Source organism: Elephantulus edwardii, unplaced genomic scaffold (genome assembly GCF_000299155.1).
Source record: "Elephantulus edwardii isolate Elephantulus edwardi_28Jun2011 unplaced genomic scaffold, EleEdw1.0 scaffold00001, whole genome shotgun sequence".
NCBI classification, from domain to species: Eukaryota; Metazoa; Chordata; class Mammalia; order Macroscelidea; family Macroscelididae; genus Elephantulus; species Elephantulus edwardii.
This window is the reverse complement of record NW_006399751.1, coordinates 5,206,923-5,232,217: the sequence shown is the minus strand read 5'-3', so window position 1 is coordinate 5,232,217 and position 25,295 is coordinate 5,206,923. Positions and strand designations below refer to the sequence as shown.

General features: G+C 37.1%; 1 protein-coding gene across 1 annotated transcript in view; it reads left to right on the top strand.

Moving 5' to 3' along the window:
- TANGO6 (transport and golgi organization 6 homolog (Drosophila)) overlaps positions 1-25,295 on the top strand; it is a 185,543-nt gene that overhangs the window by 35,345 nt on the left and 124,903 nt on the right. Inside the window, exons 8-12 of the mRNA XM_006878883.1 lie at positions 4,060-4,172; positions 5,927-6,103; positions 13,740-13,872; positions 15,513-15,704; positions 21,488-21,622. Coding sequence (XP_006878945.1) covers positions 4,060-4,172; positions 5,927-6,103; positions 13,740-13,872; positions 15,513-15,704; positions 21,488-21,622 — 750 coding nt within the window. The remainder of the gene's footprint in view (positions 1-4,059; positions 4,173-5,926; positions 6,104-13,739; positions 13,873-15,512; positions 15,705-21,487; positions 21,623-25,295) is intronic.

The following is a 25,295-nucleotide window of genomic DNA, read 5'->3' as shown; positions in this document are numbered from 1 at the left end:
TTCTACATGCCTTAATCCTCTCTCTAGTCCTTTAACCCATATTTTTCCTCATAACACTTGGAACTGCTTGATATTTTATATTAATTACTTGTCTATCTCCTCCACTAGACTATAAGCTTCCTTGGAGTAAGTACTTTGTTTGCTATCAGGTTGGAACAGGCTCATAACTGACCCTCCAGCGACTGTAAACCACATGCTGGGAGATTGCTCTTCTTTCCCTTTCAAAGCCACCGGTGGATTTGAACAGCTGGAAAAGCACCACTTTGAGTTAGCAGCACAAATTCCTATGGACTGTGCGACCAGAATTCTCTTTTGGTGAATGAGTGTTTATACATACATATATGTTGTTATTGTGTACTGTTAAATCAGAACCAACCCATAGCTGAGCCCCAGTGGGTTTTCAGAAACACTAAATTGCAAAACGAGATAGATTGTCTATTATTCTCCCACTGCTCAGCTGGTGGATTTGAATCTCATACATACATACAATAATGTACATGTATAAATAGCTATGCCATTTGTTTAAAATATGAAAGTACTATTTCTTATGAAAATATATAGAAAAGTATAAAAAGAATAGGAAAAAATTAGGAAAAATGTATGCTCAATAACATACTCCTGAGGGATTGCTTGATTGAGTTTATGTTAAACTTTGTAGTCCTTTGGTCCTATTGAGTCAGTAAATGATAACAGTTTAACTTCTTTTTTGAATGACTGCACAGGGATTACCCCTGGGAACACAGGATACAAAGCCAAACAATAGGCCCTTATTTATCTGGAGAATCTCTTTCTTTTACCTCCAGTAATTGGTACTGTCATAATTAGGTCTACATATTACTTCTGAACACAACCATACAATGCACTTCATTCAGCTAGGTTTATGGAGATTAGATCATGCAGTGCAAGTTTGCACGTTTGCTCCTTGGTTATCAAACTGGGCAGAGAAATTGGAAAGTCTAGAGTATGAAAAGTTAAGATTGATTTAAAGGGACAGGGCTCTCTGGAGGGACACGAAACTTTTTCCAGTGTGTACATATGGCTTGTGGGACTTTGGTTTTATTAGAAAGCCTTAGAATAGACTTGATGCTTGTGTTAGTAATTTTTCTACAAGACTACTTTAAATTTCCCTTTTTCCATTGTTATTAGAAGCCATCAGATCCCTTCAAACTTACAGTGGTTCTTCTAAGTAAACAGAAGAAAATGCTGCTTGGTCCTTTATTGTCCTCACAGTTGTTTATGTTTGAACCCATTTTCGCAGCTGCTGTGTCAGTCCATCACATTGAAAGTTTTCTTCTCTTTTTACTGACCTTCTATTTTACCACATCATTCTCTAACTCTCCCAGGACCTGACCTTTCTTATCACATGCCCAGTGAAGCTAAGATGAAGCCTTACCATTCTCACTTAAGGCGTGTTCTCATTGTACTACTTATGATTTGTTTGTTTTTCTAAAAGGCCGTGGTATATTCCGTATTCTTCACTAACACAATAATTCGAAGGTGTTGATTCTTCAGTCTTCCTTTTTCACTGTCCAGTTTTTACATGCATATATATTTAGAACCACCATGGTTGTGGTTGAGTTTTAAACCCACCAGCTTCTCTTGTTTCCCTTTGGACAAAGGTGTGGCAGTCTACTTGGATAAAGTTTGCAACCATGGGAACTTCATGAGATAGTTCTGCATGTGCTGCATGTGCTGCAGGATCAGTGTAAGTCAGAATTGAAACAAAGGGGATCTTTAAAATAGGGCTGCTACTGAAAAATTATGGCTTTAAAAAAATAGTATAGTAGCTAGAAGATAAAAATAAATCTGGAATAGTTTCTGGAACATATATTAGAAATGAACCATTGTCAGTTTCATGTATTCTTTTCATCATCATGATCATCATCACTATGAGGTCTTAATGTATTTGTTTTAAGAGAAATATACTTTAAAATCCTGTTGTGTTTGATGTTGTGAATAACAATTTGTATTTCTTAAAAAGAAATTAAAAAAAAACACACCACACCTCAAATTCATTGCAGTCTAGTCGGAAACCGCTTATAATTGACCCTCCTTTTGACTTTCTTAGGCCGTCTTTCTCCCTGAGGTGAATTTGTACCCCCAGAGAAGCATGACCACCAGTGCTCCCCTTACATTCATAAAACCTTTTAAATTATTTGCCTTGAGTTTTAAGGGAGCAATTTTGGTGTAGTCCGTGCACAAAGGTGGCACCTCTTTGGTGGTTTGAATCTTCCAGTGGCTCCTGGCAGGGAAGACAGCACTCTCCCCTGACCTGATTACAGCCTCTGAAAACCCACTGGAGAGCTAGCTATGAGTTGGTTCTGACTCTACCACGATGAGTTTTATCTTGAATTTTCATTTTTGTAATTGGCTCATTTATTTTATTCTCTCTGTTAGATCATAAATAATCTCAGATAGAAATGATCATTCTATTCTAGGATGCAGTACTGTACCTACGCTAGTGCTTTGAAAGTGGATTTTCAGTAAATGTTTGTTAAATGCTTGTATGCCAGCCATTTTGAAAGGTGTAACTAAAATATGTCTCATAACTAACATTGATAAAAAAACCCCAAACTCACACACATTAACCCTAAACAGCCCATGCAGATCTAGCTGCAAAGTGTAATTTCTATGAATGTTTATTAAACTGAAAAGACTAGGAAATGTGCATGTGGTGGTTACATTTTAAGAATGGCAAATCTAAAAAATAAAAAAAAAATGACAAATCTAGAGAAAGCTTTGGTTTTTTTGTTTTAATCCAATTTTAACGTTTTTGGTTTTGTTGGGTTCCACCCCGTAAATTTGGTTTGTTGCTAATAGAAGGGCCTTCAGCAGTAAGACAGTTAATTATGTAGAAATTAATTTATTTACCTATTAAATCCAGCAGTTTTTCATGAATTGCACATAAAATGGTGCTACTCCATTTCATGTTCCCTTTGCTTTAGCTTGTCTGCAATCTTGTATGGTCTCATTGTCATAATCTGAGTAAAACTTTAGGGGGAAAATTGTTGGTTTTAGCACCAAAGTGTTGTTTATGATGAGATTTTTGTAGTTGTTGTTTCTCCCTACGTCTTTCTTCTTGTTGATTTCCCCTCCTCCAGTGGAGCATCTGGTGGATTTAACTACATGCCTTCGAGATTGCAGTGCAGGTCCTTGTCACTAGGCCATCAGCACTCCCTTATGATGAGATTTGAAGACCTGAGAACAGCTGTTATTGTTGTTAGGTGTTGTCGAATTGACTATGACTCATAGTGAGCTTCTGAGTGACAGATCTGAACCCTGCCTTATCCTGTGATCATCCTCATCTGTGCAATACTTGAGCTCATTGTTACAATCACTGTAAGTCCATCTCATTGAGGATCTTCCCCTACTTCTCTGATCCTCCATTTTACGGAGTATGATGTCCTTTTCCAAGGAATGGCTTCTAAAAATATGGCCAAAGAATGTGAGATGAAGTTTCACCATCCTTCCCTCTAAAGAGAACCCTGACTCTGCTCTCTAAGAGATACTTGTTTACTCTTTTGGCAGCCCATGAGATATTTAGTCCTCTTCTCCAGCACCACAACGCAAAGACATTGAGTTTTCTTCTCCTTTATTATGTCCATCTCTCAAATGCACAGCAAGTAATTGAAAAAGACCTTGGTTTACATTAGGTGCACCTCCGTCTTGAAACTGACAGCCTTGCTCTTCAGCGCTTTGGAGAGGTCCTTGACTGCAGATTTTTCCAGGGCAACATGTCATTTCTTTTTTTTTTTCAATCCTTCTATAGAAGAGAAGGATTGACTATCCATTTCTGAAAACCCTATGAACATTAGAGAACAAGTGTTAGACATACTGCTAGAAGGAAAGCCCTCAGAGTGGAAGACACTAAAAAATGAGAAGCAGCTACAAACATATTAGGAACATGGAAAATATACAAAGTATGAATCCAGGAAAATTTGGAACTTTTAAAAATGAAATGATGCGAGTAAAGACTGACATTCTACTAACTGTACAATGTTTAATTCTCATTCCTTTCCATTGCAGTCATGACACCTCTTCCCATTTCTGTTTCCCTAGGTGTATGTGATCGGGAATGAACCTTTAGCAATTTTGTTGGATTCCCTGCTTCCAGTATTGGGAGTTCTCTTTTCTCTGTACTGTTTTACCAAGCAGAGTGTGTCCCACATACGGTAAGAACTAAGAAACTTTGTTATTTATAGTCACTTGTTATTTGCACATATTTCTCCCCCCCCCCTTTTTTAAAAAAAAAAAAACCACAAACCTGCACATATTCCTTGTTCTTATTTTGAATGTAAGACTTAAAACCATTTTGCCATTATTACATTTTGGGGATTCCTACCTCTCCTCCACCCACACATTTATCTGGAAAAGAAAGAGGATTTTCTAGAACTCAGGGGATTAGATACAGTTTTTAGAATGGCTTACCTCAGCCTTTGTCGTAGACATCAAAGAAAATCTCTGTTTACATGTATAAACATGCAATGTTGGATCAGTTAGAAGTACTGGAATTACATGATAGAGGTGGATCATAATACTATGGCAAGTTAGAAAACCAGTTTGGGAAATCTGCGTCTGAATATAGCACACTCTGTAATTTAGACATGGATTTGGGGTTAGTGATGCAGAGTATTTAAAAAGGAGAGATCTCTTAGTCATCCAGAAAATAATCTTTTGTGCTAGAATTTAAATAGGACTAGTTTTATATTACCTCTGAATTCTTAGTCATTCCCTCCACCCGCTTCCCTGGTCAAATTTTATATCCTTTGACTCAATAGCATCTAAGAACCACAAATATCCCATAGATTGTGTGTGTGTGTGTGTGCGCATGCGCGCGTGTGCTTAGAAATCTGTGCTTATAATCTGAGATAACAATATTATCACCTTCTTAATAGGATTATAATTGGTTTTTCTTATGTAATAATGCATAGTAAGGGCTTCATAGAATAGTTTCTGGCAGATAATAAGCTCAGGAAATGGTAGCTATCATCATGATCATTATTAAGTAATAAAGGAAAATACTAGGTTTTGCATATTATTGAAAGCTTACATGCTATCTTTGTCTCTCCAACTTTGGTCAGCACACTTGCAAGGGCAGTGGTAAGAGATAATACATTGGGAGGTGGACACTATAACGTGCACATTTGGCTTCAGGGATGTCCAAGTAGTAATGAAACCAAGGTCCTCATAGCACTGTAGTGTCCTCATCAGAGAGTGAGAAGAAAAAAAAATAATAGAAAAACAAACCAAACGAAGAATGTAAGAAGGAACAAGTAAATGCTTATTCTGCTCCTCTCTTAGTTAACCAGCAAAGATAAAATAGAATGAGGAGTCTTGTAAATATACTGTTTTCTGGTTACAAGCTATTGTTCCTGCTGTTAATCAATGACTTTATCAATGTAAACTTTGAATGGCAGTGCTTGTTCTAAGGGCAGTAGTATATGTTTATGTATTAAAATTATGAAAAAAATAAAGCTGAAAAGACATGGTAATGATGGATAAGGTCCAATGGTGATTAATTTTATAAAACATAAGTGAGAATGAGTGTATGAAAACATGCATGAGAATGATTGTATGAAACACTGTGTGAATGACGAATAGTGTGAAACACAGTGTATACAAACTTTGTAAGCAAACCAATAAAAAAAGGCGGAATAAAAAAAATCATATGAGGCTCATTTGACATTACAAGATTACACTGATTATCAGAATCAGAGCCAAAGATTAGACATTCATGAAATGTTAGGATATTTGTCTTATGATATTCATATAAAGCATACTTTCCACTTTTGCATGGTAATCTGACTAGGTGATGTGCCAGTATTTAGAATGCAGTGGAACTATCAGTCCTTTTGCTTTTTTACGGTAGCTTGTTAGATGGGTAGAGCAAGATGACAGACTCATTCATAACTGTTTTTTCTCCCAGGTCACTTTGTGAAGAAATCTTATTATGGATTCTAAGGAAGCTTGAAAGGAAGAAGGCAATTGCAAGTCTGAAAGGATTTGTGGGATTAGACAAATCTGTGCCCTCTCTCCAGCCTCTCTGTCATTTTAGAGCTGCCACTCATGGCGGCATTATGATTACCATCCACAATGCCAGTGGGTGAGTTCACCCATCCTTTATTACCTCGCTTCAGATTTAGTTCTACACAAGAGGCAGTTCTGTGACTCAGCCACTAAGGGGCGCTTATAGAAAGGAAACCAGACACTCTTGTATGGGAAGTACTTTCTATTTAGCATCTCTTAGTGCAATGTGAGCTTTAGGTAATTCTCCAGGTATTTTTCGCCTAGATTTCTAGCACATAGGATCTGAGTTAGAAATCCATCAACAGCACCTACCAGTAACAAGCTATGGTAAACAGTATGTGCAGTTTACCAGGACTTCACAGATCCACATTTCAATATGCTTGCTTTGCCAGAGAATTGGCCTTGGATCATATACGTGTTGACTCTCAAAACCCACATAATCCTGTTCTTTTCTTGACTCTAAAAATAGTGTATGTTCAGAGTCAGAGATATACTTAAAGGAAATTGTCTTATAGCTATGCTTTATAATAATGTTTTACAGGAGAGGTTTGTTTCTTCTAGGAATTTGATAGGGCAACAACAGGGATTTGATTAATTGAAAGAATTGAGTATTGCCTATTTTATAATACTCAGTGCCTTGTATTCTTGGTGGTGTTGTTGTTACGTGCTGTCGAGTCGTAGACGACTCATAGCGACCCTATGAACGTACATTTCATAAAACCCACTATCAACAGTTTGGAAATGACTCATAGCTGACCCTCCAGTGAGTTTTCAGAGGCTGTAAATCACATAAGAGGAGATTGCCCATTTTCTCCCACGTAGCAGCTGGTGGATTCAAACCACCTGCCTTTGCATATACAAGATACTTAATAAATGTTGATTGGGTAAGAATTTATGATTCTGGTGTCTCATAGATCTAATTTATTTCCATTCTTAGGATGACATACATAGGACAGAATTCAAGTTCCTGTTGATTAGGATCCACATAGTATTTAACTAGTGGTAGCTGCCCTATTTGGATACCCTATTACCTTCAAAATGTTGATGCTTTTTGAATTTTAAATTTACTTTAATATTCATGATTAACTTTGTAAAGTTTTAAAATACGCTTTTTAGTATGGAAATTTTGAGAAAAGTTGAAAAAGACCAATAAACTCAAACTACTAATTTGGCAGTAACTGTTGACCATTAGTAGGTTTTGTGGTTATAAATATGAAGTTGAACTGAAAGTGTCTAAAATTTTTTTGGCATATTCACTCTATTTATTTTTCATGTTTATGAGGTTTCTTGGGGGAGTAATAAGTTTCTCTTTCTAGAGATTCTTAGAGAATCACGGAGGGAAAGGTAGAGGGTGGGTAAAAAGAGAGGAAGCCCGTCAACAAGAAGGATTGATGCAGTAACTGCCACACTGAGCTGGAGCAGGACCGAGATCAGGAGGACGATGCGGGATCGGCTGACGTTAAGATCCTGTTGTTCACAGGCTCACTATGAGTTGTAGTTGACTTGATGACACCTAACAACAACAAACAGGTTACAGTTCAGTTTCAAAATAGTCAAGATAGAGTTCTTCAGTCAAGACAGCTTTTCACACATGCTTGTCAGCCCTCGGAGTGTCAGTCTTGCCACTTAGGGCCAGCGTTCCTTAGTTCTTTCAGTCCTGCCAACTATGATATCTCCCCCAGCTCTTCGGTTAACTTGAGTGAAGGCCCTTGACTCTACCTCTGAGGGGGAATTCTAATTCACTTCTGGCTCATGTCCTTCTCTGGTTCTCTGCTACTTCTGCTGCTGCTGTCGCTGACCTAAGGCTGTCTTGGGCAGGAATCTCTAGCCCAAAGGACACATTGCACTTTCTGCTTCTTTCTTTCTTTTATTTTTTTAATTGTGTGTGTGTGTACCATCAAATTGAATCTGACTGGTACAGGAGGAGATTTCCCCACCTTCTCTAGCAGAGCATCTGTTGGACTCAAACTGTGTACCTCTGGGATTGCAGTACAGCTTCTTGCCATTAGACCACCAGAGCTTCGTCTCTGCTTCTTCTGAATGGTATCAAGATTCTCCGGTACATTCATTTTAAAATCTCTTTGGAACAGTAACCTAGTATCAATATACTGACCAAAACCTGTTGACTTGATTCTGACTCACAGCAACCATAAAAATAAAAGAAGATTCAGTCTGCACCATGGGTTTCCGTGGCTGTAAATTTTTGTGGAAGCAGGCTGCCACTTCTTTCGCCTGTGGAACAGCTGGTGGGTTCCAACTTTGGACTCTTTGGTTAGTGTTTGAGAGTTTTAACCAGTGTATCAGCAGGGCTCCAGTTTACTGACGGTATAGGGAATTTTACAGTACAGGTGGGCCTCAGGTTATGATTGTCCAATTTCTAAATAACTCCAAGTGGCCCTTTAATGTAGGGCTTCAAAATGAAACAGAAACAGATTGGGATTTGTACAGTTTGAATGTTTTCTCATGGTAACGAGAACAGAGGTAACCAAGTGAGGTCCTGTAATGGAAGACTAGGAAGATGCGTAGTTTATTATTGGTAGGACTATGGAATGGTGCGATTGATGAGCTGTTTAAGCCAGAAGCTACCATCTTTGGGGCAGTGTTGTTTTGAAACCCTACTTTAATATTGTGTAAATATGTCCATACTTGTAAATGATTACACCAGCCCATCAACAGATTCTTCATCACAGTCATCTTCACTTGCTGTCTGTGCAACTTTTAAACCTTTGCAGAGTCTACATAAGACACAAATGCATTAGTTAAAATGTATCTACAAATTCTATTTAAAGACACAGGGACTGGTTTCATTCCTATCTTTCACTTATCAATAGTTGGAAATGCTTATCTTGACAAGTCTTTAACATCCTTTTTATTGCTGCTGTTATAAGATGCTGTCAGGTAATCTCTGACTCTGACCCCTATGTAAAATGAAATCTACATGATTCTGTGTTATCTTCACAAGTTGTTGCAGTCAGTGTGTCAGTCCCTTGCTCTGAGTGTCCTCTTCTCCTCTGCTCATTCTCCAAGTGTGATGTCCTTTTCCAGTATCTGATGAAGCCTCACTGTCCTTGCCCCTAAAGAGCACCCTGGGTGTACTTCTGACACAGATTTCTTCATTCTTTTGGCCATCCATGGTATTATATTCTTTTATATTATTATCTCTTAAAATATCCACCACAATTCAAAAGGCATCAGTTCTTCAATCTTTCTTATTTGTTAACTTTCCATGCATATGGAAAATATGCAACTGAAAATATCGTGGCTTTAGTTAGGTGCACTTAAAGTGACAGCCTTGCTCTAAAGACCTTTGAAGAAATCCTCTACAGCAGATCTATGCAGTGCAGTATGTTGTTTAATTTCTTGACTACTGCATCCATAGATCCAAGTAAAATGAAGCCATTGATAATATCAGTGTTAGTACCATTCTTAGTGAATGTCAAAATCATATTGAAACCATAGTAGCTTTGTCTTTGACAGGAAAAAAAAAATGATCAGTTGAGAGAATGATTTTCTATTCACTGTCAAAGTTATTCTTCTCCTGGGATCTTTGTCTGAACTTCTGTTGTTATTATTACTCATACACTCACTCATTGCCAGTTATAACCAGATTTTTGCTGATCCTCTATTGGTTTCCAAGGCTGTAAATCACATGGGAGGAGTTGCCAGTTTTTCACCGAAGTAGCTGCTGATGGATTCAAACCACCGTTTTGGGTTAGCAGCTCAACTCCCTTTTGACTAGACCACTAAAGCTCCTGTTGTTTATAGGTGCCGTCAAACAGGCTTCATGTTCACTGTGTAAAACAGAGTGGAATCCTCCCTGATCTTGCACCCAGAATGCTCCTTAGAAAAAAGACTGATGAAACTTCATTTCGCATACTTCGCATATATTACCAGAAGGTGTCCATCCCTGGGGAAGGACATCATGCTTGGGAAAGCAGAGAGTCAGCAAAAGAAAGAAAGCTCCTCAGATTGATTGCCTTAACCTGGACTTATAGGCATTTCTAATCCCCCTAAATGATATACAAAATTTTATTTTTATCTGTAAAAATGTGATTTTTTTAAATATGGGATTCATATTTTCATTAGATGCATAGAATAGTCTGTGTCCCCCAAAACTTGACTTTTTAGTCAACTAAAAGGCCAGTGTATCAGAGAGAGGGCTGTGTGTGTGTATGTGTGTGTGGGTGTATGATTTTATCATTTGTTACAGATACCCTGCTTATCGTTCTGGTCCCACAAGGGTAAGATCAGACACATGGTATCAACGCTTACTTCGCACCCGCCACCGTGCTGAGCATTAAGCACCATTTATCAGTTTGGAGTCTGTTGAGTGGAATCCTACAAGAGCAGTTTCACTTCGAAGTTCTTTGAATCCAGAGTTTTCCTTTCAGGAACTAAATATGAGTGTTTGGAATTGATATTTTACGATTGAGATTTTAAGGACAAAAATAGTACTTCTTAAAATAATTATTGTCTGTTTTAGAATATTTCAGTATAGTTTATTTTTATATAAACAATCATGATTATTTAAAAAGCTTTAAAAAAACCTTCAACAAACCAAACGTACCATCATCAAGTAGATTCCCAATCTTAGTGATCTTCCATCACTTTCTGAGGCCTTAAAACTTTACAGGAGGAAACTCCTTGTCTTTGTCATGCAGAAAGGCTGGTGGATTCGAACTGCTAACTTTTTGATCAGCAGCCTAATACATTAATATGCACTGTGCCAATAGTGCTACTTCAAAAGCTTAAAAGTGATGTGTAAAAAAAAAGGTGATGTATAAAGACAATATTTTACACCTTACACTGGCGGGCATTGACTAGGTTCTTAAAAACTTGCAAATGGCCATCAAAAGCCATTGATCTCTCCTTGGGGGGAAAAAACCACACCACAAAGCACCAACAAAACAAAACAAAAACAAATCAAAGACATGTAGTACTCATGAACCTCAGTTTTTGTGATCCTGAGATCAGTAAAACTACATCGTGCCTGGCTGCCACTGTTTTGAATGAGAGCATAGTAGAATCTGAGATAGGGAGATGAATGTGGAACAAAACTCAAAATCATGAAAATGCCAAGTTTACTAACCTGATGGAATCTGCTGGAAGCCCTGAGATTATGACTCTTAGGCATCCTTTGAATCTGGAACTGAGTTCATTCTTCTGTCACAACTTTCAACCAAACAGTAGACAGACCTAATCAGGTGAACAGTAACATCGGAGAGGTACTGCTGCTAAGAACAACAGTTATACAAGATCAAAAGAGCAGCATGTGCCCAAGGAGAAAGCTCAGAAGGTGAGAAGGGAGAGCATGAACAGATGAATGGAAACAAGAACCACAGAGAAGTTGTGGGAAGAATATTCTTGGAATGTGGAGATTGTAATCAGTGTCATAAAGCAAACTTTGTGTGAATGGCTTAAGGAATACTGATTTGCTGTGCTTGAAAGTGTGATGAATCAGCAAAAGAGAAGAAGGTCCTCAACAAGATGAATCCACACAGTGACTGTACTATATTGGAGAGAATGAGAATGGTCCAGGGTAGGGCAGGGTTCATGTTCACTGTTCCATAGGGTGGCTATGAATTGTACTTGACTCAGTGGCACCTAAGAGTAACATTCTGTTCTAAACTGTCACCCAAAATTAAAAGCAAACTAAGATAAAAAAGTATTGTTTCTCCATTTCGACTCTTCTTCTAATATGAATACTTTTCTTCTAATATAGAAGAACAATTTGTGCTAGTGGAAACATGATGAATCTGAAGGACTTTGGAAGATTCTGGGATAATATAAGAAGTAATATGAAGCATAGTTTATAAGAGATTCTTTAAAGGATTATCAAGACAATATTATTAGTGAACTGGCAGATTGGAATATATTGCCTAATGAGATAGTTTCCTAAATTTTATTTTTTAATGAGATGAGGCAATGTCTGTAACTTTTTTTTTTCAATTTACTATGGAAAAAATGTATTCTTTGTTTTGGATCACGAAAGTGCTATCTTCATATAAAACAAGAAGCATAAAGAGGGAAGCAGTAATCTAGGTGATGTCCTATTCTTTGTTTAAATTTAGGGTTTGTTTTCATTCTTTTTTAAATTTTTAATTGGGATTTAAACAAAATTTTATAGAACAATTATATTTTCATTAATTCATTGTTGCACATTTTCCTCCCTACCCACCCCAGTTCACTTTTTTTAAAAAAGAAAATCATACATTTTTGCATCATTTTCTCTCCCTCCTCCTCCCACCCTATCCACTTTGCTGTGCACTTCTTATTCTGGACTCTTGTCATACAAATAATGCCTAATCAGATATTCCTTTTAAACAATTTTTTCCTTCATCTCTTCCAATGCAGTATTTATTACTTATCCCTCTTTTCTTGGTTTTCTCCTAACCCCCATGTCCTGTTATGTAACAGTGGTGTAATGCAGGATTTGTCCTTTTTGTGACAGATATTTCACTCAACATAATGTCCTCCAGGGTCACCCATGTTATGTAATATTTTATGAGTTCTTTGTTATTCATTGTTGCATAATATTCCATTGTGTGAATATACCATAGTTTTTCTATCCATTTATTTGTTGATGGGCACTTGGGTTGCTTCCATCTCTTTTGCTATTGTGAATATCACTGCAATAAATATAGATGTTCATAGTGTTTGCTTTCTCTGTATCTTCTGTGCATTTTTATATGTTTATACAATACATTATTATTGTAGTGAATCCTGATTTCTATACTTAACAGATGAAATTAAAACTAAAAGTCTCAGATCATTCTGAACCTCATAGAATTTTCACGAAATTATAGCAGTCTTTAATTACTTAGCCACATTTTATTCCTTGGGAATTTTATTTGGCCTATTTTATTTTCTGAACTTTTATGCACTTCCTTAACTCAAGTAATTGATTGTATTACTTGAGATTGTCTTTATTACTTTGTATAATTTTTAAAAAAAGTCCCTTTGAGTGATATCCATGGTCTTCATCCTCTATGATGAGTCCTTACTTTTAAGCCTTCTTTCTTTCTTTTCTGGCTAAGAAACTGGATCTATAGTCAGTTTATATTACTGTCTTTGATTTTACAGCATAGCAAAATAGTAGTTGCTTTTTCTTTTTTTTTAGTAGTAGTAGCTTTTTAACATCTCTTTGAAAAGCTGCTTCCTCTGTGCATGTTTCTTTGTTTCGTGAGTAACCAGGGAGCTCTGGTCCCCTACGTCACAGAGGGTTGTGCTGCTAACCCAGAGGATGCACCTCTGGCATTTGGAATCGACCATTCGGCTCCAAGGGAGGAAAACAGACTCACAAAGTCAGTGGAGGGTCAGCTATTAATTGGTTCTCATTTGAGGCAACGATTGAGTGAGTATGAACACTTGATCACGCAGGACACGAGCCTAAATTCTGAAAACACATTTTTCAACATGGAGAAATAAGAACATAAACAAAAGAAAATTTTAGGGTGGCTTAGTGGTAAGAAGCTTCAGTGCAGTCCCAAAGGCACACAGTTTGAATCCACCAGCTGCTACGCCAGAGAAGGATGGACAGTCTCCTCCTGTATGATTAACTGCCTCCGAAAACCCTCCTGAGGGTAAGCTATGGGTCAGTTCTGACTTGATGGCACACAGCAACAACAACAATACTTGACTGAATGGAAGCAGCATGCTAATTAAAAAAAATTTATTAAAAAAAATCTGAGTGATAGTCCCCTGCTTTGCAGTGAAGAAGATGAAGATGAAGCCCTATATCAGAAGCTGTCCTCAGAGCAGTGCCAGGTGGAACGTCTTGGGGACTTGCTGTCCCGCTGTCAGGAATCGGGTTTGGCAGGAGACTTCTTCATCTTCTGCTTGAAGGTAAGAACAGTGGAAAGCTCATGGTCACTATTATTCCAGCATCGTTCCAAGAGGGTCTTTAAGTAAAGAGTTTTTCTAAGTAGGATTTTTAAGTAATTTGTCATTTTAGTACCTAAACTCTCAGTACCAGTTTAGAGAAAATTTTCAGAGGACATAGTAGCTTTTAGGGAGTGGCAAAACAGAAACTTGTCTGTAGTAGCGTAGCATATGTGTGATCTAACTACTTCAGGGTAATCTACCATGAAATTTTCAGCGTGAACAAAGCAGAACTGTGGGTTATGGAAGGGTTAATCTTTGCTCTGTGTTGACAGTAAGAACTCTTTTGAAGCTAATAGAGGGTTTTACAGCCACAGAATAATCCCTTATTCTTTCTGACTCTTGTTCTGTCAGGTATTTGGAGAGGAGATTTAGCAGTTCTGCCTCTCTCATTTAGTTTTGTAGCCACTTGAACCTTTTCCCGGTTTGTTTCTTAAATGCCTGTGGTGCTTCCTTTGGCCCTAATCTCTGATAGTAGCTTGTACCCTTGTACCCTCTAATGTCATTCCTTATTTGTACACTTTGATATTATAAACCAGATAATCGCTGATTCCCTTTCCCCGAGCTCTGCCTTTTCCATTATTGCCCCTGAATGAACTGTCTAAGGTAATATATGTAGGGTTTAAGGTTGGGGGGATGGGAGTTGGGGAGGGGGAGTGGGAAGAATACAGGAGGAAATTAAGGGTACAGGGAGTACTTTTTTATGTTTTCTGGTCTCCTCATGCTCAGTCTATATAATATTCCCAAGAAATATGCTTTTAATTATAATGGTTTTAAAAAATAATTGTCAAAGAAACACTCAAAGGGCTTTGCTGTAAATGAGATTTTTGAACCAGATAACTTTTTGTGGTGGTGGGTTGCCCATTTATTGGAGGATGTTTAGCAGCATCCTGGCAGCTCCTCATTAGGTGCAAATGGTACTCCAGTTATGATAACCAGAGATGTTCTCCGACATGGTCAGAGTCCTTTGGGGAACACAGTTACCCAGTCACAGTTGAGAACTATAGCTCTAAACCATCCTTTACTTTGATAAAGCATTAATTGATGAAAAGCTTACCGTTTCCCCCTACTTAAGGAAGTTTACAGTCTAAAGGGTAGATGAGAAGGATGCAAAACCTGCATTCATGAATTGTAAGTAGATGTTTAGCTCTAAATATTTTAGTGATAAAGAATTATTATGCTGAAAGCATCTAGTAGTCACTAAAGGATCCTGAATCTGAGATCTCTATTCATGGAAGATTAGCAGTAGATACTGGTAAATAAGTCTGTCTAGTTCTTTATATGTGTGTATGAGGGTTTTTTAAAATCATAATTTACTACATTTTTATATACATAGTAGCACAACTACATATTATTTTAGAACTTAAAAATTTTGCTCACCGGTGCTTTTAAAATCTATCCTTGTATTTAATTTCTTTTAACCGTGTGTTGCAATCAATATACCACAAATTACCTACTCTTATTGCTTGACATTTAGGTTGTTTGCAGTTTGGGGCCACAGTGAACACAGCCTAGTTCTTTAAACCTCCATTTCAAACTAGCAGTGTTTCCGAAGTCCCCAATTCTGCAGGCTCTTCGTGTTTTCTCTTCTCTCCTACTCACAGGAATTGACTCAAGTGGCTGGGGAAAATGATGCAGAGCTGAAAACGAAGCCCTTCTCTAGTAAAAGCCTCTTGGAATTAGAACAGCACCAGACTCTGCTTGTAGAAGGCCAGGAGCGGAAGCTGCTGATCCTGCAGCTGGTGGCAGTTTTGTGTGAGAGGATGTCAGAGCAGATATTCACAGACATCACTCAGGTCAGTGACTGCCACACTGGAAGCCCACATTCTGGTGCTGCTGGTCTCTTTTGGTTTCTTTACGTTGTTTTTTTTTTTTTTGATTTTGTTGTTTTTTTTATTTTAATGAACATTTACAGAGATTTTGGATTTCCATTCATTCATTGTTGCACTTTTCTCTGTGCCCACCCCTCCCCTCCAGTTCGTTCCTCTCTTTGAAAAGAAAAAAGAAAAATTCCTTCGTTGGTATATAATCCCCCCACTGCCCCCAACCCGAGCACACTTCACTATGCAACCTTTATTCTGGACTCTTGTGATAACTATAATACCCAATCATATATCTCATTTAACCTGTTCTCTTCCTCACCTGTTTCAATACAGTATGCATAATTTATCCAGTTTTTCTCAGTCTTACCCCAACCCTGATGTCAGTCCCATTCTACAGCAGTGGCATGATGCAGTATTTGTCCCTTTGTGGCTGAGATATTTCACTCAGCATAACATCCTCCAGGGTCACCCATTTTGTATAATTATTTCACGAGTTCCTTGTTTTTCAATGCAGCGTATTATTCCATTGTGTGAATATACCACAGCTTCTCTATCCATTCCTTTGTTGATAGGCACTTAGGTTGGTTCCACCTCCTTGCTATTGTGAACAAAGCTGCGATAAACATGGGTGTGCATATATCTGCTTGGATGGAAGTTATGGTCTCTCCGGGGTATATTCCCAGTAATGGAATTGCTGGGTCAAATGGTATCTCTATTTGCAACTTTTTGAGAAAGCACCACACCACTTTCCACAACGGTTGCACCATTTTACATTCCCACCAACAGCAAATAAGAGTTCCAGTTTCTCCACAACCTCGCCAGCATTTGTTCCTTGCTGTCATGTTAAATGTTGCTATTCTTACTGGGGTGAGATGATACTTCATAGTTGTTTTGGTTTCTTTACATTTTTTTTTTAAAAAGTTGGGAAAAATTGTTGCCTGGAATGTGGTTTGATGACATTGGCATCAGCGTTACCTGGAATGTTAGTTACATGTGTACATTATTGAGCTCACACCAGACTAAAAAGTTCAGAAATTTATAGGACCTGGAAATCAGCATGTTTATACCAAGTGTCTGTACTGATAAGAATAAACATTTAAGTTGAATAACTGCTATACATATTTATATGCTGGAGAGATTTCTCGGGGTCTAGTCTGTAAGAAATAACTCTGCTAATCCAAAGGTAGTACCTCTCTGGCTGTTTGAATGTGCTAGCATTTCCAAGGGAGAAAGATGTGCAGCTTCCTCTGGTGCAAGGTATAGCCTCAGAAACCCACTGGAGAGTTAACTATGAGTTGGTACCGACTCTACAGCAGTGAGTTTGAGTTTTAAAATGTTATAACAGGGAGCTCTGGTGGCCTAATGGCTAGACACTGCACTGCAATCCCAGAGATACGCGGTTCAAATCCACCAGATGCTCTCTTGGAGGAGGGGGCAATCTCTTCCTGTACCAGTCAGATCTGATTTAACGGTACACGTAAAAATAATACAATAAAAATTTTAAAAAAGTGACATCCTTTAAAAAAAATGTTATGTGGAAGTAATTTCAATTTTTTTTTAAAGTTTAGAGTCTAAATTTTATTTTTCTAGAAGTTACAGTGCTGATCACAAAAGGGCACACTTTAAAACAGTAACAAAACTAATAAGAATAACAACAACCAAATAACACATGTGGAGAAATCCTTGCAACTGTATAGAGGGACTAAAAGAGACAACTGTGACAGTGTCTTAAGGTCTGGGAATCTGGGCATGCTGCCCACAGGCTTGAGGAGACATCTTCAGGTTTAAGGAACAGGGTGCAGCCTACAAAAGGTGCAACTCCCAGAAGAACTTTAATGTTTTGTGGGCATTTTCCTGCCTTAGGGGTTATAACTTCCACTTTTGATGCAAGTAAAAATGTCTGGGATCTTTTTCAAAATATAGATGGACAGTCCATTCTTAGAAATTCTTGCTCCATCTGTCTGCATTAGATCTCAATGGATGAGTCTAATGTGCATCAAAAGGTGAGAAGAATTTGTAAATCAAATTTGGGGAAAAAAATTACTAGTGAGCATAATGTCATCTTTTTTTCAGGACCTCTAACAACTTATCTCCATAGCATTCTGTGAAGTTTTATGATTTTTTTTAAAGCTTTTAGAGTGTTGTAACTGTGAATCAGTGCTTGGATTTTATTATCTTAAACTATTTTTACTAGTTGGTTTTGTTTATAATAGGGAATAAAAATAGAGGCAGTGCAGATAGCATATTCTACCACTTTACCAGAATTCATTGTTGCCTGGTTGGTGAATAGTCAGTTGTAATATGATATGATTGTCACGCTTAAATCTGATTCTCCAGCTCTTTGTATCTTCTTCATTGTCATCTGCCTTCGGGTGTTGCTAAGCAGCATTTCACTATAGCTCCTGCTGAGAAAATTTGCAGCTGCCTGTCAGCCCTGACTTATCTTGCCTGTTTAATGAGAATTATGATCATGATTTCTTTCCTGGCCTCTCATTCCTTCAGTTTACTCACCCCATGTTACTCAGTTGGGTGATTTGCCTCTACTGTGTTTATATCAGTTCCCTGGAGACTTTTTCACCCAGACCTTATGTCTTTGTCTCAGGATGCCAATTGGAAAGGGAAATGGTTTAGAAACTGATATGACTTGAGGTTTTTCACTTATCTCCCTTTACTCCCTATTAAAGAACAATAGTGTTAGGTGGGTAAAGAAGTGATTAAAATGTCAGCCAAGGTTAAAATGTATCAGAACAAAAAGAACATAAAAAATATAAAATGTAATAATTTTTAAAAATGTAATAGTTTTAATGCCAGTGATGACATCTATATGTTATTTTGAAAGACACATGCTAAAGCAAATAAGTTATAAATAATCACTTGGCACAATGGTTGCCTGATGGTTAAGTGTTCAGTTGTAAAGGAAAGGTTGTCCCTTTGAACTTGCCTGGTGATTCCCGAGGGGAAAGATCTGGTGATCTGCTCCAGTAAAGATTAGTGAATCAAACCAACCAAAACCGCTGTCAAGGTGGATATGACTGATAGTGACCCTACAGGGCAGAGTAGAACTTTGTAATAGCCTGATTTGAGGCTATGAATCTTAATGGGAGCAGACTGTCTCTGTCCTGTGGAGCAGCTGGTGGATTTGAATTGCCCACTACCTCAGTTATGAGCTCACTGCTCCCCCATAAAGGTTACAACCTAGAAAATCTCGTGGGCCATTCTACTCTGTCATAGGGTTGCTGTGAATCACCAAATTGACTTCTCAGCACCTGACTAATGTAGACTATCAGTAGGAATGACAATTTAAAAAATTAAAGAAGTAATTTAAAACCAAAGAACTTAAGTAAAATCCTATAACATTGAATTTCAATTGGACATATTAGGATGAATTAAGGATTATTATTATTATTATTATTTATGTGTGTACTGTCAAATCGGATCTGAGTGGTACATGAGGTGATTATTCCTCCTTCAGCAGAGCATCTGGTGGATTTGAACCGCGCACCTCTGGGATTGCAGTGCAGCTTCTTGCCACTAGGCCACCAGAGCTCACCAGGGATTTTTTAAAAAATGTTTATTTATCTGTTCATTGTCAGTGGTTAGGAGCAATGTTGACTTTTTAACAATTAGCATTTCTAGTGCCTAAATTATAGTTTCTAAATCTATTTACTACTAAAGAGAAAAATCAGAATCAAGACAACAACAGTAAAACCTCTTCATAATTCATCATGAAGTTGCTAGAACATCAACTCATTTTGTAAATAAAGGTGAAGACTGGAGAATATATCTTTCTTTTCCTGTGGAAATTGTATAACATAGCCAAATAGTTAATAAGGAGAATATGTGTAGGTTTTTCCCCCTAAAATTCACAGCTTAAAAATGCAGAAAGAAAACTAGAAAATGGCATTTTGCAACCACTAGTGAAATCAATGAATCTAGGCAACAATTATCAATTTTATTAAAACCATTAGATGGACTGCTGATGAGATAAGCTTTAAAGTGATGTCCCAGAAAAAGCTCCAAACTGCTAATCTTCTCTGTACTGTTCCAATTTTACTATATGTGCTGCTAAAGCAAGCACTTGAAATAAATTTAGTAGGATATTTGGTAAATAATAAATGCTTAATATTATTAAATAGCTAAATAATTAGAAGTCTTTTTCTCTAAAAGGCCAGAATGATGTGGGAGAGAAATAGGGTAGTTTATTTTTAAATACACTCTCATGACTATTGGACTTTTTAAATTATATGTCATCGCCAAAACTTTTAAGTAAAAGTTGAATGTCTCTCCGTCCTTTCTTTAACATACATAAATTCTAGAATTGACTTCAGTCACATCTTTGGCAAAACCGTAGGAAAAGAGCAAGGGGGGAGGACCATTGTTAGGTGAGATAGAAGTTTGGTGTCTGTGTTGTTAAAAGAACAGCCGGGGAAAGGTGCTTTATAAACAGTAGTAAAAGCTGACCAGCACATCACAGTGAACACCTCCCCCATTTTTTTCACACACAGAGATAACTTCTTTCTTGACAAAAGTGAGATCATTCTTTTTATATTAAAACTTTTTGTTATTATTATGGACAGGAGCTTAGGAAAAGTCGGAAACTTGGATTGTTCTGTTTTATTAATTCAGCAATATAGCTGCTGAATGAGAGGCTTGATACAAATAAAGAATGCTTTAGAAAACTTTGGTGACAAAATCAGTGGTCCAAGATGATAGATGGAATTACTGCTCTAGGAAATTAATGTCTTTAACTTTTAGTAACGGTCAAGTCTTAGGGCTAAAGAAAGTTGTGAAAATTGCCATAACCAGTTTGTTTATTGCAGTAAATGGAACTTTTAATAACCTTTTAAAATTTCCTGCCTTCCTACAAAAACCAAGCATTAACAAACCATTTTCCTGACTTTGAGCTTGTAATAAGGATTCTTGCGCAGCATGTGATTTGTCCAGAGAGTTAAACCTGCCAGCTTGCATGATATTTAGAAGCTGTTCACATACCTATGTTAACCTCCTCATTTCAAATGTTTTTTCTCCCTTTCAGCCATTAATCCTAAAGATGTATGCGTGTGTGTGTGTATGTGCGTATGTGCACGTGTGCTGTCTTTTATTCAAAGGTGTTTCTACTTTAGGTGATTAAATGTAGTTAAAATGTTGCTGACCAAATTAATTTCAAGTGAAGCTTAGTTATTAGCCAAATGCTGTGTAAAATCTTATATCTGAATAATCTTAATCCTTTAAAAATATTTAATTTATAAAAATGGCTTTGAATCTGTTTGCATAGATTATTTAAGAACATTGGCTTCTAGATAAAATTGAACACCTCTTTCTTTATTGTAAGTAGTAGGAAGCCTTGGGAGGAAGGCTTTGTAAGTAAACCGGTATAAAAGAAAAATCTTATTAAAAAATGAGAAGTAAAATCTCCCAAGAAGCAACCTTCTTAGAAGAGGCATATGTATAAATGAAACTTATTCTCATTTACTAATTGTATGGCCTCGAACAAATAATTTTTATAAAATGTCAGATCTTCACTAGAAGATGAGGATAGTAGTTCATACCTATTCTACTTCATAGAACATATATGAGACCTAAATGAGATTATACATGTAAGGCACTTAGAAACACACTTACTAGATGGTAGGGATTGTTATAGATGGTGTTGGTATCATAATATTGATAAGGAAGAAGATGAATTTTGAGGTTGTTTTTTTCTTCTTCTTCTTCTTCTCACTCCTCCCTGATTGTAAATTCTTTTTCTGTGATAGGTGGTGGACTTTGTAGCAGCAACTCTGCAGAGAGCATGTGCAAGCTTGGCCCATCAGGCAGAGAGCACTGTGGAATCGCAAACGCTGAGCATGTCCATGGGGCTGGTTGCTGCCATGCTGGGTGGAGCTGTTCAGGTGAGTTGTAGACATGAGCCAAATTTGAATGGAAGGAAAAGAGAGAATCTTTTTGCTTCCTTTTGATACTCTGGTGAGAAATAAGAATGAACAATGCCCAGAGGAGAACTGTCTAAACAAAGCAGACTATTCATTGAACTCTTTCTAAAATAAAGGATGAGAAAATGCATGTTTTCACCCAAATCACAGAAAAAAAAGAAAATTGCATTAAAATAACCTTCAAATTGACTACCTGTGTAGACTTTACCATCTAAAGGGTATAGTCATTTCTGACCTGCCAGAAACTTGGTTTATTAGTAGATGAGTACTAGATTCTTTGGCCTTCACTGCTAGCATTCTCCAAAACTAAGCCATTGTTCCTACCACTGCACTCTGGAGAAGACTTTAGTAAACTGCTAGTTACTTGGAACTCCATCTGTTTTAGTTAGTTCCATTTTAGCATATGATTTCATTGTTCAGCCTATATGATACAGCATGTTAAAGCTTTGCTCTGAGACACTTCTGAAGTGCATGCTTCCTTGATATAATTTAGTTAATAATTTTTTAAAATGTTCTCACTGAAACAATATCCATCAGTAGTTACTGTATTATATGTTATATTGTGCTAAGGTAGTGGAAATATAGTGGTAGTCAAGGCAGGTATGGTCTTTACTCTCATGAAACTTAAATTTAAGTAAGGAAGTCGAACAATAACTATGCAAAAATATATTTACAATTGATTAAGTTCCCCAAAAAAGTACCTCAAAGAACATAATATTTAACCTAGTTTGGAAAGGTTTCCACTGAGGAAATGTAAATTTAAGCTAAGACTTTGAAAAATTATTAGACGCTTGTGAAAAGTGAGGTAAAGTGAGGTATGGTTAAAGGGATATATGCAGAGAGCAGGGGTAGTTTCATATATGGCAGGGGAAACAAGGACTTTACCATGTGTGTGTGTGTGTGACTAGTTGATTACTCCCTGCTTTAGAGACCACAAGAAAGAATAAATGTAGTGTCAAACCTTTTGCAGTTAAGTCTGTTCTGACCCAATTTATAGTAAAGTAAAACTGTGTTTCATAGGTTTTTCAATGGCTGACTGAAACTCACCAGGTCTTCATTCTAAATCTTAAGATAAATAGTATTAAATCTAACTTAGAGTCAGACAGATCAAAATCTTTAGCAATCAGTAGTAAACTCTCTGAGAAGAGGGTTGTTTTTAATATGAAGATTCACATTAGAGGCTGATTCTTGATATACAGTCATTCCCCAGGTTACAACCAAATCTTCAGACTAGTTCCCATGTATGTCTTTAAGGCTAAGTGAGTTTTTAAGTCAAATTTATAGGTGAGTTCAAATAAATGCATATACTTCTTCTTTAGCTATTTTTAGTGCAAGGAATGACTCTAAAATCACTAGAGTCAGTGATTTCAAAGCTGCACACACAACAAATGAAGGTGATGATAAACTTGTTATAGTTAAGTTCAGTTGTTTCAAAATGATGTCAAGTTTACATTACATTAAAGCACAAGGCAAGCAATCCTGGTGGTGTAGAGTATACTATTTGATACTGTTAACCATAAAGTCAGTTGTTCAAATCCACCAGTTGCTCACATTAAGATTTACAGCCCCAGAAACATGATAAGGGGTCACTTGAATCAGAGCCAACTTGCTCTCAATCGTTTTATGGGGGAGCTTGGGGTGAGGGAATTATGCATTATCTAGAAGTTGGATGTTGGTAACCATAAGGACTGCCTTTATTGAAATTATCTCTTTCTTGTTTGCCCTGAAAGGGAATAAGAATTTTATCTGAAATTAACCTGCTGTTACAAGCCATTTCTTGGTTGAGTGGCTTAGCATTCTGTATTTTTCAAGTTGTTGTTATGTACCATCGAATTGCCTACGACTCATAGCAACCCTATATACAGTAGCTCCGAACTCTGCCCTATCCTGAGCCTGCCCTATCCAACACACCTACCCCACTACCCCACTTACCATGTCACTATCTCATCCGGGGACTTCCAGTCATTTACTGTCCTCGTATCTTTCCAAGCATCATGTCCTTCTCCAAGGACTGGTCTTTTCTGGCCACGTGCCCCAAGTATGTGAGATGGAGCTTCAAAATCCTTGCGTTGAAGGAGAAACTTGATATCTCTCTATCCAGGACAGACCTGTTTGTTCTCTTGGTAGTCCATGGTATGTCCAACATTCTTCTCCAGCGCCACAAAATTAATATTTTGATTCGATTTCTGATGTCATTGTATTGTTACTGCTAAAATTACAGTTTTAATGTTGAGAGAAACTGCAGTCATTTTTCTTAAATTGTATTAGTTTGGAATTTAAACAGCTTGATGTGTTTTTTTTCTGGCTGAGTATTCATTTGTATAATTTTTTCTGTAAATTGGTGTACTTTTTTTGTTTTCTCGTTTATTGTTTATAATATCAAAACCATATCCCAAGTGAAATATGGTGGTGGTTGTTGTTAGATGTTTTTGAGTCGAGAAGGACATATCAACCCTATAAACAACACATCTGAACCTTGCCTTATCCTGTGCCATTCTCAAAATCCCTGACATCTGAGCACATTGTTGCATTTAAATCCCATCACTGTGTCAATCCTCCTAGAATATAGGGCACAGCAATCTCCATTTCTCTCTCTTGAAGCCTACTTTTGGGAGGCTGACTGTATAAATTCGTCATGTTATAAGAGAGACTCACTTGACTGATGCGAATATATTTTGCTTTGTTTGTCCTTGCCCTTCAGTGAGCCATCCTGACTCACTAATTACACCCTGGATTCCTCTGACTTTGCACTTCCTTAAATGAATATACACAGGTTACCCCTGTACTTTCACCTGAGATCTACTCATTTTTTTTGTTTGATTCATGCATTTATGTGTATTTTTTACAGTAATATTGGGTTTTCTCTCTTTGTATTAGGGGAAATTCACATGATTCTGAATTATGTTTCCAGAGTGTTATTATCAGGCTAGGTGTTTGCTTTAAAGTCTAGAAGATTATACTGTTATAATAAAGAGTTTAGAAGAATATACTATTAGGAGTTATTGTTTTGGCTAATGAAACAGAATCTAACACCATTTGGACACGTTTTCCTTTCCTTTCTAATTTGTGTCATGAAGGTGATTATTAGAACATCGTGTCTGGGAAGAGGAGCTAATTTGGGGAAAGTGTAGGTTTAAGAATGCTAACAAGACTACTTTCATTCCAGCCTATTTTCTAAATTTCAGGGTTGGTCATCAGTAAAAGCATTGTGAGTAATTCTTCCATCCCTTCAGGAAGCAGTTTGTGCATCATGTTCCAGGGCCCATTGGATGCTCCAGAGCAGGGCTGCGTGGAGCTGACCAGGCCATTTTAGATCTCCTTTAGGAAAACAAAATACATGGCTTCCAGGAGGCCCTGGAACCTACCAGCTAAAAGTTAGTTTCTCTGTACCCGTCAGATCTGATTTGACGGTACACGTAAAAATAATATAAAAAAAATAATAATAATTAAAAAAATAGAAACAAAAAGTTAAGTTTCTGAAGCTTTGCATTTCCCCGCCCCCTAATGTTTAAAAAGTATTTTAAGAAGCATATTCAGAATGGCAGAAAAGGAATAGGAGAAGGCATTATTTTACAGTGCAAATTAATATGCATACATTTTCAAACATCTTATTCATAAATTGAAATGCTTATTT